The 20,009-nt window shown below is 36.7% G+C and overlaps 1 protein-coding gene across 1 annotated transcript; it reads left to right on the forward strand.

Moving 5' to 3' along the window:
* Positions 1-1,540: 1,540 nt before the first annotated feature.
* Positions 1,541-19,799, forward strand: ZCCHC6 (zinc finger, CCHC domain containing 6; the record flags this gene model as incomplete). The annotated part of the gene is made up of 16 exons (XM_010080203.1): positions 1,541-2,024; positions 6,085-6,260; positions 6,817-6,933; positions 7,950-8,127; positions 8,582-8,670; positions 10,026-10,077; positions 11,802-11,871; positions 12,747-12,873; positions 13,625-13,744; positions 14,670-14,801; positions 15,540-15,720; positions 16,094-17,229; positions 17,355-17,505; positions 18,197-18,283; positions 19,151-19,251; positions 19,742-19,799. Coding segments are annotated over exons 1-16 (3,259 nt in total), but the record flags the coding sequence as incomplete, so codon positions are not given.
* Positions 19,800-20,009: the final 210 nt, after the last annotated feature.

The raw sequence follows: 20,009 nt of genomic DNA on the forward strand, positions 1-20,009 counted from the left end.
GGCGGGAGGGGGCCGCGGGCCTTCGCCAGCCCGTGGGAGAACTGAAAGGAGGCAGCCGGCAGCTGCCGCGAGGGAGCCGCAGCCCACGGAGCGTGTTTCCTTTGTGGCAGTGGCTGAGGCCGGTATCGTAACACTGCCGTCTGGGTGCCGTTGGTAACTTGGCCGGCACTGCCCGCTGCTCCCAGCCCCGCAGGGCGCCAACAGCTGCCTTGGTGCTCCTCTCCGGGGCAGCCCACACCAGGCCAGCACCGCGTGTCCTGGTTGAGAGCCAGAGGCGAATGTAGACTTTGACTCTGTGCTCCCTTCCAGTGCAGGGAGTGTGTCATCATCCAGCCTGGAGGCTGCGTGTGGGCGTTGTTACTGGGGATGAGTCTGAAACAGGCTAGTTTTAGATCACTCTGAAATTCAGATTTGATGGCAGTTTACTTTCCTAAAACAGAAAGCAAGTTCATTTTGTGCATCTGAAACTTTTTCATCTCACAGCGGGAATAGCTGCATCTCCACCATTGTATCCCACTGGCTATGAATAAGGTCTTTAGGACAGGAATCGTACTTGTTTTGTCAGTCATGTAAGAGCAAAAAAACTCTTCTGCTTAAGAGGAGGATGGACGCTAAAAGCTTTAAGCCTGTAGAAAGCAGCCACTGAGATGCCTAAGGGTGCCTAAAGAACTTTAAAAAAAAAAAAAAAGTCGCGTATCCTGCTTCCATATTAAAGGCAACAGAAGGACATTTCCTGCTGTTTAGGTGCTGCTTGTAAATGCGCTGCAGCCTTCTCTGCATCCTTAAGCACATACATGTGTTTTGAAAGAGAAATCCTTTTTGGTGTGGTTGTATGTGGCTGTATTTAAATCATACAGTATTCAGTGTGAATGTGACTGCTGTTGCTTGCATATGTTTAGTCAGTCTTCCAGGTAACTCCCCCTCTCACAATCCACATGGGTTTATGCTAACAGTGGTGTTATAGCTCCCTGGAAATCTTTTACAAGAAGAACATGGACATGACCAAGCGGTGGAGGGGGAGAGCAAATTGCTAGCTCAGATGTTCTAGAGAATACTAAAATAATATGAGTTATGAGTGCTTAATAGGCAGTAATGTGAGACCTCAGAATGCTGGTGTGCTGGTTTTGTCTGGGATACGGTGTATTTTCTTCATAGTACTTCGTATGGGGCGCTGTTCTGGATTTGTGCTGGAAGCAGTGTTGATAACACAGGGATGTTTTTGTGACTGCTGATCAGTGCTTACCTAGAGCCAAGGCCTCTTCTGCTTCTCACACCACCCCACCAGTGGGTAAGCTGGGGGTGCACAAGAGGTTGGGAGGGGACAGAGAAACCCAGCTGAGTTCTGAACTGCCTTTTGTTTGGTTGGGGCAAATTTTGCTTTCCACCAAGACTTGCTTGGCTCTATGGTATTACAGAGCCAGGGCTTTGATTGTTGACCGTGACAAATAGTAACCAATGTTTACTGCTTGATTAATTTTAAAATACAACTTTTAACTTTTTAATGTCTAGGTGGGAGTCACTACATTGAACAGCAATAACCATGGGAGATGCTGCAAAACCTCGCTTTGCTAAACAAAATAAGGAACAGGAAACTTTACATCAAGAAGAATTAAAAGGAAGTCCCTTAAAGAAAGACTGCCGAGACATGGATGAATATGGAAATGACCATAGCAATAAAATAGGCACCAGCCTGCAAAAGAAAAAGGGAACATCAGGTCATTATGGAAGCAGTCCCAGGCGAGGGCCACGTAGTGCTTTGAGTAGCCCACATTCACTTAAAAACACAACTTACAGTCAAGGGTCAAAGTTAAGTGATACCCAAAGAGACCAAATTAAGAAGTGGATATCTGATGACCACCGTGGTACTTCTGAGAGCTGGAGAGGGTACAGATCTGTTGCCTGGCACAGCAGGACAAGAAGGGACTCTTTTCCTGAGGCTGAAGGTGCTGGAAACAGGATTTTAAGACAACTTCGGGAAGACTTTAAGAGTGAAAATGTGCCAGACATGCAGAAAGGAAGCTCTGGTAATTGACAAGTTTGTTTGTTTTTACATAGCTATCCAGTCAAGTAGCTTTCTATGTGTGTTACTGAAGAGTAAAATTTCAAGATTCACTGTTGAAAGAAAAAAAAAGTTTTCTTCTGCCATATATTGCAAACTACTGACTGTACTGTACTACAGCACTTTAAACAAATTGTTACAGCAAATGATTCTGAACTTTGTAAATTGTGTTGTCCTTGTAAGTTAGTTTATATGTGGTACGTGCAAGCAGATTGCAACATCCCTCTTTGCAGTTTTCCAGGTACAAGTTGGTTGACTCTGTCAAGATGATAAGGGATGTTTCAGTTAAATTGATACAGGGTAATATTTTGGAGCTACCAATAAAGTCTGTAACAACATATCTTAATGAAGATTGAAACAATGCTTCATAGGTATTGTGAGAACTTAATACTAGCAACAGTGATACAGCAATAACACAAAACTAATTCTTTCTTCATATTGAGCTTCTCTATGGGCCATTGGTAGTAATAATGAGAGTATAAGTCCTGTAGTATTGAACTGCAAGAAAGAACAGGCTAAGGGAGGATAAAGTGATGAATATCATAAGACCTTCATTGAATGTAAGCCCCAGAAGGAAGTCTAAGTAGATCAAAGCAGAAAGAGGAAGCTTTAAAGAGAATATAACTAGCTAAAATAAGAAAGACTAAGGTACAGATCAAGTGCTGCTAACACAGAACAACTGCCTGTTAGCAAGAAACCTGTGTTGTTTTAATTAAGACTGGGGGTCAAAGACAGTATTGATCTGCCCCCGTGCTGAGAAGGAACGCTATTGCTGGTTGCTACCAGGAAGTGCTTTAATGTCCTTTCACTTTGTAACAGCTCTGACTAGAAAAGATAAGCTATGAGCAGGTGCCCAGTGTCTCTTATTGTTAGAAGTAAGTTGCGCACTTAAGATCAAACTCAGATGAGGAGAGAGCAGAGTAGTATGCATTCACAAGTTTGTTTTCGAATTTGCTGGGTCTGATGAACTTTATTCTGTGAAACTTCAGGGACTCACTGAAGTAGATTTTTGGAACCACAGGCAATCATACCTGAGAACTTATTCAGGAGAAGTGAACTTTTGGTGTATAGGAAAGGGCAAGTGTCTCTTAAAGGTGGGATTAAAAAAACGGTATGCACCTTTAATCTTGGGAATCTGTTCTGGAACAAATATTGTAACCTACTATAAGTATTTGAAAGGTAACAAAGAGATGAGTAGCAGTAATCATGGATGTGTCAAGAAAAAAGAATGCCAAGTCCTTCTAATTTATTTGTTTAAAATGGTGCTAAGTCACCTGTGGATGTGGAGAAGCAGTTGGTAGATACTGCTAGTACTAGTACTGTAGTACTTTAGACACTCTTACATGACAGTCCTGTGAGTAAACTAGAGGAAAATTCTCTAGATTAAATTAATACAAGGGACATGCAGAGCTATTTGGATAACTATACTCAGAAATACTTAAAGATTTTGTCAATATAAGTTTGCACAATTGGAGAAATGACCTATATATAAGATGAAATACAACAGAAATATGTGCAAATGCCACTGTTGAAGTAGGAATATCAACTGTACAAATAAAGGAGAAAAGGTATTATAAAGTGGTATGTTTTTTCAGAGAATAATCTGAAATAGTAGTGAATCAGAACTAGTAGTACAAGTAGTCAGTGTCACTGTCTTGTGAGGCATGAAAACAGACCCACAGCCTAAGTGCTCATTTTTCTGTTAGTCTTTGGTAAACTCAGTTACAGTGCTCTGTCAAGCTTTGGCACTCCACTTGAATGAATAAAATGGAAACAGCTCAGAGAAAAGCAAGAAGAATGCCAGGGCACATAGAATCTACACAATCTGTAAACAATCCCCAGTCTCTCTGCAAAAGGAAAGGGTAGGAAGGCATGAGAGCAGTCTTCAGCTGTCTAGAAGGTTATCAAAAAGCTGATGCAGTAATCTGGCTTGTGTCTTTCCAATAGATGGGACACAAAGCAATGGGCCTAACTGGAGCAAGAAAGGTTCAGATGAGGAATAAAGGCAAAAAGGCTACTGAAGTATGGGGGAGGTTGTCTGAGCACCTCATGGAGTATGTACCTGAAGGCCTTTAAGAAACAGGCTAGGTGAACACTGCTCAGATTCACTTCATCCTGCTGTGAAGCACAGGCATGACATAGCTCACCTCTTGAGGTCACTTCAAAACCTCTAATCCTATGTCAAGGAGCAAACAATTACTATAAAGGTTTCTTTTAGCATTCCCTTTTACTTAGATCTCTTATGCAGTTGCCTCTTTCCTTTACCTTTATGACTTTTTGCTGTAGCTTCCTTATAAGGAAGTTTACCAGATCTCTGAGGCACTGATTTTTTATCAGGAGCTTTAACTTTAACTTGCCTTTAATACTTTATTTAGTCATTAACCTATAATTAGATTGTCACTACTGTAACTACCAAATATTAGAAGTATTTATTTATTATGTGATTTTTTTTAAAGTTACTTAGTGGTTACAGAAGTAATTGGTAAATTGTCACATGTCTTCCTGCAAAGACGTTCATTTAATACACATTTTTCTCCAAATTCTGTCTACACTGACCAGGAAAAATGTAGTCCAACAACTGTGGCAGGTTCTTAGGAGTTTAAGTACAAGAGTCAGCATGGAAAATGGAAGGGATGTGTAAAGTTCAAGGTCTCAGACTTCTGTTTCTGCTTCTTGAAGCTTCCTTTGGAGTACTGCCCTCGCAACCTATTAAGCCTCAGTTCTTTTTATTGCAGCATAAATTTGTGCTGCTGCTAAAATAAATTATATTACCGTGCTTGTCCTGTTCTTGTTTGAAACACTAGCACATGCATACTGCTTAGTGAACTGAGTGAAACAACTGGTTGAATATACACCACCAGATTGTTTCCCTTTTGCCAATTATTAGAGACAAAAATTGTGGCCACAGGAAAGAAACTTCGTAAATGTATTCAGTAGACCAATTGTGTTTTATCTTTTTTTTTTTTAATTATTACAAATTAAAGCCTCATACTGTGGTAAGGCTTTTGGAGTCTAAGGAGGGTGCATAAACTTTCTCAGAAGCAGGGAACTTTAGAAATTCCATGCATCTGGACATCCTGTATAGCATTTCAAGTGAAAGGTAAGATGTGATCTAAAGTTATGTGTGAAAATCTGGCCTGTGTATATATTAGTTCCTAGATTATTTTTACAGGTATTCTTTGGACCAGTAGCAATTCCTGCTATGATGACAAAGTTTGCTTAAAAGTAGAAGTGGTATTTACATTAATTTTTTCCAGAACTTTTGCTGTAAATATAACAAGCTGTCTAAGCATGTTTATTCTGCCAGTTGTATAGCTTTATCAAGCAATGTGTGCAAATGCTTAGCAAATTCATTGCTTATTGACTTATGTAGCCAATAAGGGTTATTTTTTTTTCCACTTGTCTACTTCATAATGTGAAGGCAATACTGATCCATACGCTGGTTTAAATGAAAGGCAAGTGACACTCACAGGCAGTTATTATTGGTGATAATAAATTGTATATCAGCTAAGCCATGGCAGTCCTATATTGTAGTGCTGTTAGCTTTTATAAATCTTTCAGATTGGCCTACACTCACTAATTCTGTGATGTTCGTAGTGTTCTGGGGGTCAGTTCACTTTCTAGCTTGTTCATCTACCTAAGTCTGCCCAGACATCCTGAAATCTTTGGATATATTCTACCTTTTCATTATAATGGCATACAGGTATGTCTCGCGTGGGCAGTAAAATCTACTGCATTTAGGTTTTTTTCTTTTTTGCCAGTTTTAAGAAAGCTATCTAAATAAGGTCCATGACTTCAGTGGGACAAATTAGTGGGTTTTAGTAGTTCGGAACAAAGCTACCATAGGTTATGACATAAACATACACTTCTGTTATTAGCAGACTTGCACAGAACAGATTATGAAACCATGCAGGGTAGATGATTTGTAACTTCTTTGACTTGCACTTAAGTAGAACAGTAATCAAAGAAAAAAACAAAATGCTGTGTGGTACTCTGACGTATTTGTTTTCATAACTTTTTATAAGAAATGAAGAAGCTTAGGAAACCAGGAAGATCGAGAAGAACTAGAAAAGATGAGTATGATCAAGATGAAGTGGATGGTCCAGTCATAGATGAATCTGTGCTGTCGGCAAAAGAACTTCTAGGGTTGCAGCAAGCTGAAGAAAGATTGAAGCGAGACTGCATTTATAGACTGAAGAAGGTGCCACTGTCTTTATTGTTTAGTTCTCTCCTATTTTTTTGTCTGTAAATACAATATGGATGGTACATTTTGATCAATTTCTCTGACTGTAGCTGGGAAGTCTAGTTACAGAATTAATGTAACATACAAAATGGGTGCTGTTAATGAATTGTCAAGAGAAGGTAGGTTATCCTTTGGTTTTTTACTATAATAAATCTTGGTTTGGCAGCGCAAAAGATGGCTGCTCAGGTTCATGAATTAACATCAGATCACTAGATGGTGGGGCAGCAGACCAGAAAAGCTTTATTGTGTGTGTGTTCTGTTAATATATTCTTCCATAGGCATTGGGGTATTTTCTGCTGTAAAAGACAAGGTATTTGGCTTGATTAACCCAGTGCCACCATTCTCCTGGCGTTATATTTGGTATACAAACTTTTTGACTGTAAAGATGGAGTTAGCAAAGCTGAAGTGAGTATTTCTGGACTTCGGAGTTAGTTGTTCAACTTAGCAAGGGTGTTGAATGAAATGAAGGTCATATCTTTCTATATTTTAGGGTTTCTTACTGTCTTTATTTTAGCAACCTCGAAGCTACCCGTCAGCAAAATATACCTGCAAATTGTGTGATGTTTTGATTGAGTCAGTGGCTTTTGCTCATAAACATATTAAAGAGAAAAGACACAAGAAAAACCTAAAGGTGAGTTAAGGACAAGAAGTATAACATGCAGATTTATGAAACTGTCCTTGCCCTTCTAATGACAATGAAATTGCACAGCTTCTAAAATAATTCTGCATTTATTTTTTACTGTGTTTGAATCTTCTGGAGTGTTACTTAGTGATACTGGTTCAAACAATAAACTTGGGACCTGGACTTTGCTTCTGCCCTCAGCTTTGGAATTTAATTTTTTTTTTTAATTTACTTTTTCATGCCTCTTATTGTTAAAAGAAGTCCTTATTTAAAGTACAACTCGGTAATATTTTCTTACTAGTGATTGAAGTATAATAGAAAAGCTGTACCAGCTGACTTTTCTGTTTCACTGTTCTATATTTCTTCTTGTAGACTAGTTATGTGTATTCTTAATGTATATTTGATTGGCATATTTCAACAATTAAGACTTTTGATCAAGTCCAGGGCAGTGGGGTGTAGCAATAAGCAAATATAGTTGGTATGGCAGAATTAGAAATTTTAACCTATATGTCAGGGTGAAGATTTCAATTCAGAAATACTGCAGATGAAATTAAGAATTTGTTGGAATATTACTGACTTGTTTGTATGTAAAGGAGATAGGTTTGTTTTGAACATAAACATCAAAATAACTTCCAGCATGCCCTCAATTTTTCTTTCTATTTTTTTTAATTAAATGTCTTCTGTTCATTTTGCTTCCTCAGCTTGAAGTGGTTTGTCTTCTGCAGGTTTTCTGTTTCTTCCTCTTTGACCACTATCTCCTTTCCCACTTCATAGGTGATGAAAGAGTTGATGACTTTTGTTAATGTTCCAAATACATGTATATACCTCTGCACATTACTGAAGCCTCCTGGAATATCTAATTCTTTATACCTGTCACAGTTTCTCTCTTGATGTTCTTGCTTCCAGTTGTCTCATTATCTGGAAAACCTATAGTGGTGTTACTTGGGATGAGTTGCAGGCATTCATTCTAGCACATTAAGCAACTCAAGAAAATCATTAAAGTGTCAGTCTTATTATCTTTAAAGGAAAAGCAAGAAGAACAACTGCTGACCGCTCTGCCTCCTCCAACACCTTCCCAGATACAAGCTATTGGTGTTGCTATTGAAAATGTAGTGCAGGAGTTTGGCTTAAATAATGAAGATCTAGAAGGAAGACTCAACATTAAAGCAGTGATGGAAAACTTACTGCGTGAAAAATTGCCAGGTATTATTTGCAATTTGTTTTAAATTCCAAAAATGCCAATTTATAAAAAACCAAACCAGCACACAACCAAACCCAACAGCTCATAAAGTGAGAGCTTAGTTTAAAACCTTGTCTAGCTAAATTCTAAAACAGTATATTTAGTTACTATTCTGTTAAATGACATGATGTGGCAATATAACCCTGTATCAGAATTAAATTACAGTGATGCTTGTAACCCAAACAGACCTGAAGTAGTGAAGATGAACAGGACATGGGGGCATTCATAATAAGCCTTTACTAGCAACAGCATGGAAAGCAGAATTTACCAACACAGTTCTGTGCTGTTGGAAGACGCTTCTTTGTTTCTTGTGGTTATCAAAACTAGGTGTAGGTTTAACATCCACTGACAGCGTTGTAAAGTAGCTACACTTAGAATGGGTATAGAGTAAATGCAGTATAATTCTTTTTGTTGCAGACTGCTCATTAAGATTGTATGGTTCCTCCTGTAGCAGATTTGGTTTCAAAACTTCAGACATAAATATAGATATCCAGTTTCCTGCCAGTGTAAGTAAGACCATTTTATTAAGTATATCTAAGTGGTTTTGAATGTTTGCACCTTTATGTAAATTATAGTTTAAATATAACTTAGAGTGTCGTGGTAGCACTTTTTATAAAAATCATAGATTCCAAGAATGATAGAATCATAGAATGGTTTGGGTTGGAAAGGACCTTAAAGATCATCAAGTTCCAATCCCCCTGCCAGGGGCAGGGACACCCTCCACTAGACCAGGTTGCTCAAAGCCTCATCCAGTCTGGCCTTGAACATCTGCAGGGATGGGGCATCCACAACTTCCCTGCGCAACCTGTTCCAGTGTCTCACAACCCTCACAGTGAAAAACTTCTTCCTAATGTCTAGTCTAAATCTACCCTCTTTCAGTTTATACCCATTACTCCTTGTCCTATCACTACACTCAGTGATAAAGGGATTAAAAGGATAAATGCATTGGGTAAAACAGAGCTACCACATTAGAATGGTCTTAAAATAACATTCCTTGCTTTATACACCAGTAATGGTCAAGCGCTATAATACAGCTTTGTGTTCTGTCAAATCTTCCCTCTGAAAAAGTGAAAACACTTAAGCATCTGTACTCCTAGCAGTCCTATGAGACAGATCATAATTTGTTTTCCCTTACAGCTGGATTAAATAGCACTTCCATGATCTTGTGTTTGTACTGATATATGCAGGTCAAAGTTTTTGATTTGTAGGTTATTTTTGAGCCATGAAACCATCTTATATCATTTATATGTAGAGTAATTTAAAGTCTCGTTTCACATGCTAGGTGTTTCTATACATCTTTGTGCTTGAACACTGACAAGAAATTAAGGACTGTGAAAAGCTTTTGATTCCATACTTAAACTTATTTCTGCTGCAGTTGATTTGGTATTTTCATAGTTAAAATCTAGCATTTCCTCAAGGAAACAAAGGAGGAAATGTTGCAGGGGAAAAGAATGATCCACGTTCATAAAGTGCATATAATTTTAAAGAGCTATGATTCCAATCTTTGATGTGACATAGATCCAGTATGTCAGAAGAAAATTATGTTTAAGCACACAGAAATAGTATTTCTGTTGGTGGATTTTTTTCCACAGCCGAGTCTTTGATAGAGGTAAAAATAGCTTTATTTACAATTACTGCAGAAGTTTTTTTAAATAGAAAATAAGTGGAGTTTGTGTTCCTTTTGGTGCAATTTAATGATAACCAAGGGCTAAAAGCATTTTTTTTCTCAGCTGCTGTTATTTTGTTTCTCTTTTGAAGAAAAACAGAAGTGGCCATGGGGCAGTGTATTAATTTTTTTTTTTATTGTGGCAAATCACCTTTTTGACAGCTGTGAAAACAAGTTTATCACTTTTATTGACAGATGACTCAACCAGACGTTCTCTTACTTGTGCAAGAAAGTCTCCAGAACAGTGGTAAGAGAAAATTGCTGCCTTCTCAATTCCCTTTAAACTATTACTGCTTAGTATTGTTGAATTCCACCTCTGTTGAACAGGTAAACTACATGCTACACATCTGTTTAGAAAGATGTGAGACTGAAAAATACTGCAGGAAATAACACATTGTCAGAACTAACTTTGGTTTGGTATTCAGTTTTGTGACTATTGAAGTCCCATTATTTGTGTTGATATGAGGAATTTCTAGTGTGAGGTTTTCTTCTACATTGTAAGTTGTCATTAAACTTCAGGATGACTGTGCTGTATTTCTTTCTCCAGACTGCTTTATCAGCCATGTATAGCACAGAAAGTAGCCTAAGGTCTTCTAACGTGTGATCAGAAAGTTGTAACATAATTTCAGATTGTGGTCTTTTTTCCTATAATTATGTGCACATGCCTGTTAGTGCAGTGAGGCCATGTACAAATGACTCCATACAGCCACATTTTTTTTCAGGTAATGAATGAAACTCTGTACACTAATACAGGCAAGTAAAGTTTAAGATCTTAAAAAAAATGCACTTACTCAGACCAATTCAAGCATATGCAGGCAACAAAAAAATGAAATTATGGAAAATAAATTCTGTCCTTTTAAATGCGGATTGCAAAAAGTATCTTTACTACTTTCTTGCCTTGCTTTATGCCCACCGTTGGGAAATCTGACCCTGTGGTTCCAATCATTTATATTAAACACGCATATGTTTACTGACCTGGATTTTTCTCATTGCCACCCCACCCTCCATTGTATGTGCATCTTCTTGTCTGGTCAAATGACCATTATAGTCTTTGAAAATGCAGTTATTGTACAGCCAGACTGGAGGAATGAAGACCCAGATCCCACAAGGAGTTAGGATCTCTAATGTGTTTTGAAAGCAACCAGTATTTGCATTAACATCCTGTGCATTCCCTTTTTCTGGGTGTCATAGAAGATAAGGTGTTTGAGGAACCTCAGTGGCAAAAGCAAGATGTTTTTCAAGGAAGTCAGGTGTTCAAATGGCTAGGTAACATCAAGAAAACCTCAATTTCAGAATTTTTGAGCTGGGTATCTAAAATTGTTTCATAGTTTCCTTCCTACCTGACCCAGTTTGGATCATTAAACTCCACTCAGAGAAAGGACTGCAGTGGCATCTGTACTTTTTTATGGTTAAGATAAAAATATAGCTGAATTGTATTTGGAAACCTGTATAAAGAATAAGAGGGGAAAAAAAATTAAGCAAAGCAAGAAGACTATATCAGTAAGCCTGTTCTATACTTACTTAGAGCATTTCTAGATTATCAGGGAAAATAAACTTGGATATTTTAATTCTGTTTAGTACTGAGATAACACTGTGTTTTTTCATCTTTCACACTAGTGTTGTTTTACAGATGTCATTAGTCTGTCTGTATGCCTCCATTACTGAAGCCAGCACTAAACCAAAATATACACACTTAATTATACCTACTGTGTATATAATTTGAAAAGTTCCTTTTTCTCTTCAGTATTGTCTTAACAGTGCTTATCATATAGACCATACTCTTCCCATCACATATTAAAAACTTGCTTTAAAAGGGTGACAGGATTAATCTAAGTTTATTTGTCTCAAAATTAGTCATTTTATTAAGAGGTTTTGGTTCTAGCTGTGGTCCTCTAGTGGCAACCAGTTCAACATATTTTTTTGTCAAGACTGTGCTTAACGTGGCTTCTTCTTTTTCTTTCTCTCCCCTAGAATCTTTTGCGGAAGTTGATGCAGATTTCCATGCTAGAATACCAGTGGTGGTGTGCAGAGAAAAGCAAAGGTCTCAGTTGTCACTTTGTGTGTTCTCATAGTATTTAGCAATGTAAATTAAATGTACCAACATCTGAAAAATGACGTTTCTGTACTAAATTATTACAGTTCCATGGATCTTGAAACAAACTAACACTCATGGGCAAGTCATTCCTAGCCTAGAATAAGAGGGTAAGGGTTGTTCTGTCCTCAGCTGTGTATTTCCCAATCCCTTCAACCATTATGGCTTCCAGCATGTACCCTTACCCTGTCATTTGGGATAACTGCTAAAGCAGAAACTTTTCTTCGTTATAGGTAATGTAGATACCAGATTAAATTATGGATCTCTGTAAGGGAAAGATCAGTTTGCTTAGCTTCACTAATATTTTGAGAACAAGTGAAAGACATTTTATTTTGCCCATTTAATGGATATAATTTAAGATTCATGAAACATTGTATAAACAGCTACTGATACAGAAATATTAGCGGTTATTTGCTGCTACCTGATCTTTCACTGTTTGGAAATGTTTCTTGTGCTGTGCATATAAATTCTTTTCTGATGGGTCTGGTATGGGAAGATGTTTTTGATTCATGAAGGAAATTAGTACTGTCATCTTTTTTTTTTGTTTGTTTTACTTCAGTGAATTAGTATCATTAGAAACATACTTAAATTTGAATTGTATTTGAACACACTTTTATATAAAATTATAATGCATATATTTTCAACCTTACCATAGATCAAATTGGTTTTCCATGCTTCTTTTAATGTAGATATACTGTCTTTGAGAGGCTGTTAAGTCTTTTCTTGCAGCCTTCTGCTACTCTGTTTTGTGAGATGTCATCTGACCTATGGCTATTCTTACAAAACCTCCAAGATCTTTTACTTTGTTTCTTTTTGTGTTTTAGTGGCCTTATTTGTAAAGTGAGTGCAGGGAATGAGAGTGCTTGTCTGACGACAAACCATTTGGCTACCCTTGGAAAACTGGAACCTACTGTAGTACCTTTAGTGATTGCCTTCAGGTACTGGGCAAAGGTAAGAGTCATTTGTATTCTCCTATCTGTGAATGCATATTGAATGAACATTGATATTACGCTGGTAAGACCGTCGTTATGGTTTAGAAAACAGTTGTTGAAACTGTCTTTAGAAAAAAAGAGTTGGAAAAAGGATATTTAAAGTTTTTATTAATTGTAATTTTTCTAAATTATATAATTTGTGTGTTGAAATGTTCCACTAAATTTCAGAAGTAGAATTTTAAGCTTCAGCGAGTGGCATGCAGACTGTAAGTATGCTGCTCTGTTACTGAACAAGTCAGAGGAATGTATATGAAACAGATTACCAGTTTCCCATAAACATAATCCATCATGAAAAAAATTGAAAGAAAAAGCTGCTTGTTTTCATATGTAGATAAAAAAATTTCTTGTGAATTATAATAACTTATTTTAAAACTTTGTGTGCCTGCAATTACAACATGGTTTAAGAAAAAACATTGAAAAACTTTTGATTTGTACTATATCTACACAAAATGAGTCATCAGTTTTGCAAATGTGCTGTATGATGTCTGTTTTGCCAGTCTGCATCCTATGGCTCTTGCACTGGGAATATTATGGTAATAACACAACTCTGGTAAATATGCAGGCCTTGAGAACAAAGCCCATTTCACCAGAGGTCAAAGAAGTCTGAGTTTCTGTCAGTATTTAAAGAGAAAGACTTCTGAGCAGTCATTAAAAGATATTTTTCATGGTATTACTTGAATCTATAATGACTGCTCAATTTATTTTTACAGCTGTGCTGTGTTGATCGTCCTGAAGAAGGAGGCTTGTCACCTTATGTGTTCGCTTTAATGGTTATTTTCTTTCTACAACAGAGGAAAGAGCCTTTCCTACCTGTCTATTTGGGAGCATGGGTATGTGTATTGGTACAATGAATAGTATGAATGAGAGCCAGCCATTTTGCAGGAAAGAACCATGCAGGAGTTCAGCCAAACTACATCTAACCTTTGTGTACTTAGCTGTAAGAATGCAATTCACAGTCCTAGTCATTGAGTTAAGTGTTCTGTTACCCCTTTTGTAAGGATAGCTGAGCATTGAATAATACACTTCATAACAAGCTTTTTCCTCATTTCTTCAGCCTTGCTTCGAGACTCTTGAAAACTCTTGAATTCACATAGCTACATCCCAGAACAACATCTTGGATTTTGACATCTAATTCTTCAAAATGTTGACCACAGTTGGAGAGCACACTGGTGTGATATCTGCCTGAGGGATCAGGCTAGGGGTTTAGAGCATGTATTTCTTGGGGTTAGAAGTTGAAATGTGTCTTAATATCAGGAGTTGTATTACAGACACAAATTCAGAATCCAATTCTCCAGGACATCATTCAGGTGTTATAGTCACGGCACCTATTTTTCTTCTTATAGTCAACCTGTTATATTTAGTGTGTATGTTCCAGTTCCCATAACCAATTACCTGGGCCTTGCAGTTAGCAATTCCTTCAGTACATGACTCACTCATTCCCAAAGCCTCTCTGCTCTGAGAGAAAAGGTCATATAGTATATGGCCATATAATTCAAAAATACATATTTATGCTTGTGTAATATGCAAAGACAAGGTTCTATGACATACAGATATGCTTCCAAAAAGCACTAAACTCTAGAGAACTTTTTGTAGAGAAGTGTAGGGAGAAGAGAGAAGCAGATTGGGGCATATTATAGGCATGGAACAGCTATTTTTAAACTTTGTTCTGTTTTAATTTAGCTTACTACCATGAGAGGGAAAGATTTAAAGTTCACATGATGTTTAGCTGTATGTTTCTTTTTTTTTTTCCTTTAGATTGGAGGATTCTCATTAAATAAAATAAATAATTTTCATCTGAAAGAAGTTGAGAATGATGCTGTGGTTTGGGAGCATAACCCCACCAATGATTCTGATTTGCCACAACAAACTTCCCCTAGAAGGGGCAAGGTCTGAACCATTTAATTTACTTCAGTAGTAGTTTACCAGTCATGGCTGTTCTCAGAAAAAGAATCATCTTCTATTGTTTTGTGTTTATGTTGCAAAACCATGAGCTGAATGAAGAGATTGCATGACTGCTTGATACCATGCTTCCTATGCTTACCTCCTGATGCTAAGAAGCTAGAAGGAAAACAGGTGTTGTTTCAAGCTCTTTGATAAGACCCTGGATTTTAATCTGCTGGGGAGAATCTATAGACAGTTGAATAAATTTTATCTCAGAATTAGGTTAAGCATTTGAAAAATATTTCCTCTTGGCTTTGAACTGTTCTTACAAATTATTTATTTCATAATAACCTTGCAAAAACAGTATCACTATATGCATGTTACGACAGTTTACAATACAGTTTAGGCTTTGCTAAAAAATAGGCTATATACTCCATTCTGTCCAATTAGATTAGGTGTGATATTTTCTTGGGGATTTATAAATTATGGCATAAACACGTAAGCAATTGTTATTAGTCATTCATGCTATTCTTTGCCATTGCTGCAATCTTTCATTTTGATTTTTATAATCTGAGTTTATACTATCTCTTCTAATTTTTTAATTGCAGTTTTTATTGCAATTGTAGGAGTACAGAAGCAACTATAAATTTTGTAATAGTATCTTACAGATAAAATACAAGGAAGTATAACAACTAAGCACGTGTGCATTAAACATTATTTAAGCTTTTCTTCTGTAATTGACAGGTTCCCTTAGTATTTGGTTCAGGACAGCAGTGTTCAGCACCTGCTGGTCAGCTCTGGGTAGAACTGCTTCGTTTCTATGCCTTGGAGTTCAATATGGCTGATTTGGTTATTAGTATACGGCTCAAAGAAACAGTGTCTCGTGAATTAAAGGACTGGCCTAAAAAGCGCATTGCTGTGGAAGGTATATATATAAACAAACTTGAAAGAACTGTTACTTTAATTTTCTAGGGTACTGTCTTGGCTATTGACATTGTGTGCAATAACTTGGAATTTTTCAATATTGGACTGTGATTCCCAACAATATAATAGAATATGTTTTGAAAAAAATCAATTTAAGTAATGTTTCTCTTGGATATTTTTTCAATATTGTCAAAAGTAACTAAGTAGACTTAAAAATTGTCTTCAGCACAATTCATAGATCTTATGTCCCTACACATTGTGTAATGTTACTTTGAGTAACAGTGGCGTATTCAAATTTTGTGAGGATGTAAGTGTATTCTTTTGTAAAAAAAAGTTAACTCCTGCACTGCTGGCTCACTTCTTCTTTCCACTAGACCCATATTCAGTCAAAAGGAATGTGGCAAGAACTTTGAACAGCCAGCTGGTGTATGAGTATATTCTTCACTGCCTGAGAGCAACTTATAAGTATTTTGCCTTGCCAAAAAAAAAAAGTGCAAAATTGAGCAAAAAATCTTCTCCAAATGCCAGTGAGGAGAAATCCCAAATGCCAGACCATGTACAAGATGCTATAAAGCGTGAAAACTCTGAGCTACAAGACTTGGATGGTAGAACGAACACAGCCGTAGTGAAAGATTGCATAACGGAGACTACAGGTACACCCCAGACACATAGAAGTGATCCTTCAAAACTGTGTGATGGCTCAGAAAGCTTCACAGAAGAAGAACTGGCTGACGATATAAGTCATTTGGGAATTGCCCATGAAGACTCAGACTGCATAATTGAGGAAGTTCTTTCTGGAGATAATGAGGATTTTAAACCAAGTTGTGAAGAGACAGAAAGTGGAAATGAAGAGGAAGAAGAGGAGGAAGAGGAAGAACATGAACAACTGAAAAGCCGATGGAATAATATCTTGACTACTGAGCAGGGAATAGATGAAGACAGTGATAGTGGAGATCTCCCCGTTACAGTGAATGAGCGCGATACAGAGACATGTAGTACTTCAGACTTAGAAGGTTTTCAAAACGCTGCACTTACAGAGAGTGATGAGTTTGGCTTAGAGTGCAGTGGTATAATGGATGACAGGATCGACATTGATGAGGAGAGCACTGAAGGTACTGATGAACTAGATGAATCCCCAAAAAAATTCATACGTTCAGCACAGAGTCAAATATCCCAAATTATTAACTCAGATGATGAGGAGGAAGAAGCAAGTCTTCTAAACAAGAAATCGTGTAGTGTTATCATAAGAGCTGGAGATCAACTAGAAAACACATACACTGGATCTGGAGATGACGATGCACTGTCAGAGGAGGAAGAAGATTTTTGCATCCCCAATAAATACGAGGAAAAACATTTTGAAGAAAATGTGGAGGGAGCTCTGAGGATCAATTTGAGTGAAGAGGATCTTACTGAGAAGGGAAGCCTTTCGGGAGAGAACACAGCAATAGAAGTGTGTTTAGAATCTGAACTCTTTTATGAATTCAGTAAACCAGCCTTTACGAAGGGCAAGGTAAGCAAGCTGTATCAGAACATAAACATATTGCTTATGTTCTATAACCAGTTATGTGAAAGTGTTTCTCAAATTAATTAAAGCATTCTAGTTTTTAAAACCAATCTTGTTTTCTGTTCATGCAGTCTCCTACAGTAGTATGTAGTTTGTGCAAACGGGAAGGTCATTTAAAAAGGGATTGTCCGGAGGACTTCAAGAAAATTGAGCTTGACCCGCTGCCGGCACTGACACCCAAATTTTCAGATATTCTAGATCAAGTTTGTGTCCAATGTTACTGTAAGTTTTTTCATTTGAATATTGTTGTGCAGTAAAAAAAAATGCAAAAAATAATGAAATAACCACAGGCTAGTTGTGTTATAAAGGGGGCCACCTTATTTGATACGTTGCATCCAACTGTCTTAAATACAATTCTCAGATTTCTAAGGACTTTAATAGGGACTACTGAGTAGTTTGTATCTAGAGAAATACAAAAAGGTTAGGTTTGTCTTCCACACACTGGCTGTGTGATTGCTCATTTAGGCATCTTAATATAATTTCTAAGAGTTTAATTTTGGGTGGGCTTTTGAGTGATGCTTTTACATTTCTACCTAATTTGAAATTCATTGGTGTTCCTTAACTTGTGGTTTTTAGTGAGCAAAGGCTTCAGTGTTCTAGAAAAAATTGAGTCAAAATGCTGTTTTGTAACACTTCTCCGCTTTTGTTCTTTTCAGAGTGACTCAACTTTCCTCCTTTCTCTCTCGCCATTTCTGACCAGACAAAATGCATTATTTGTCTAATTAATATTTTTCTTTGAACAGGTATTTCTCTTCTACTTCATCCTTGCTTTCTCTCCTTCACATGTGAATCTTCTGTTGCTTTTTCTCTCCCTGCCCTTGCTGTAAACCCTTAATTTTTTTCATTTGAATGTTTGCTGTTGACTCTTCCTATGATCAGTTTGCCTGAATTGTTGTCTTTTTTTTTTTTTAAGATGATTTTGCTCCAAATATTGTAGAGGATCAGGCTCGGGAACATATAAGACAAAACTTGGAAAACTTCATTAGACAGGATTTTCCAGGTAATTAGGCAGTTCTACCTTTTGTATTTACACTTTGGTGTGTTCATATTTTCCAAGAAAACATATCAGCATAATAAACACTTCAGTTTTGAACATTTAACCTATATTGTTTTTCAGCATTGCTGTATTTTATTACATTAATTTCTGGTTTAAGTCTTTTAAGGCTTCGGTTTAAGTCTTTTTTTGATTTAGTCATATATGCAACATGTTAGCAGGAAGGAACAATGGCAAGTTAAGGAGAAAACAATCAAAGCAGTAGAGGAACAGTTTTATAATTGTTATTTTAGCCTTATTCATTAGCCAGACTTCTTGTTGTTGTATCTGCTCTTAACAACAGCTTAACAGCAAGCTTTTTGTAGTCCTTCCTACTGAAACATTGGAATATTTTAAAATACAGAAACAACATCTGACCTATCCACAGAACTTAGCTATTTTAATTTTTATTTATTTGTTTCTGGTGTTCTTACCTGTAACACTTGGACTTCAGTTCATAGTCTTTTAAAATTAGCAAAAGATTTTTTTGGCTGGAGGCTGGTATGTGGACAGATGAAGTCCCATATTCTTAAAATCTCTGTAGAGAGCAGTCTTACATATTTGATTTCAGATTTCAGCTTGGACCTGCATACTGATTATTTAATTATTAGAAAACGGAACTTGTTTCTGGATCTGTCAAGCTGCTTGTTTGAACCAATAAAAGTAGAGATTCTTTCCTTAACAGCAAAGTTGATAAGAAAATACGTTTTGATGTACTATAGAAAGATAGCAATGTTTTCATGCCTGTATTAAAAGACATGCTGTGGCTCGAAGCTATATACAGTTTGAAATTCTGTGTCAATACATGGCTATAACCCATCACATCTCTTACAGGAACTAAGCTGAATTTGTTTGGCTCCTCAAAAAATGGCTTTGGCTTCAAACAAAGTGACCTTGATATCTGTATGACAATGGATGGGCTGGAAACTGCTGAGGTGGTTTGAAAATATTCTTTTTTTAATAAATGCCAAATTTTATGGTTATATAGTGTAACAAATTTATTATTTTATAAAAGCTTTTCATATTAGAAGAAAACATACATAGGTGCCACAAAGGCAGATCAATTTAGGGGTTTTGTTGATCTAGGCATGAGTTTAAGAACTACTCTCAATAGTCAGTTTCCTTCTGAATTCTGCACTACTGTTACTTCTATCGTTAGCTATGCAGATAAATAGTGTGCTTTGTAGCATAAACAACTACAATGGTAGACAGCGGAAAAGGACATAAATTTATTTTCATACCTAATATAAACTTTTTATAAGCATAAATTATAAACTTTTAAGCATATTATAAACTTTTTATATGTTAAGATGCTAGCACTTATATGTTAAGATACAGAACTCTCAATTATACTGCCTTAAGCTTAATGGCAAGTAGTAAAAGGTTTGCCTAAAATACTTTCAACTTTTTTTCTTAATGTCTTAGGGACTCGATTGCATCAAAATCATTGAAGATTTAGCAAAAGTTCTCAAGAAACAGTCAGGTAACTTTCTTGAAAATTAAAATAACTGGTGGTGTTTATGTGACTTTGGTTGCTGTAGTGAGAACATTCTGGGGCACTGTAAATTAAAATCATTCAGATAAAAATATATTGAGTAGCTTAGTGTTAGTAAGAGTGAGATTATTAGCTGTGAACATTTGGATTTATCTTTATTTGCACATGTAGGTCTATGAGGCTATAATGTTATAGGAT

This window comes from Pterocles gutturalis, unplaced genomic scaffold (assembly GCF_000699245.1).
Source record: "Pterocles gutturalis isolate BGI_N339 unplaced genomic scaffold, ASM69924v1 scaffold4819, whole genome shotgun sequence".
NCBI lineage: Eukaryota > Metazoa > Chordata > Aves > Pterocliformes > Pteroclidae > Pterocles > Pterocles gutturalis.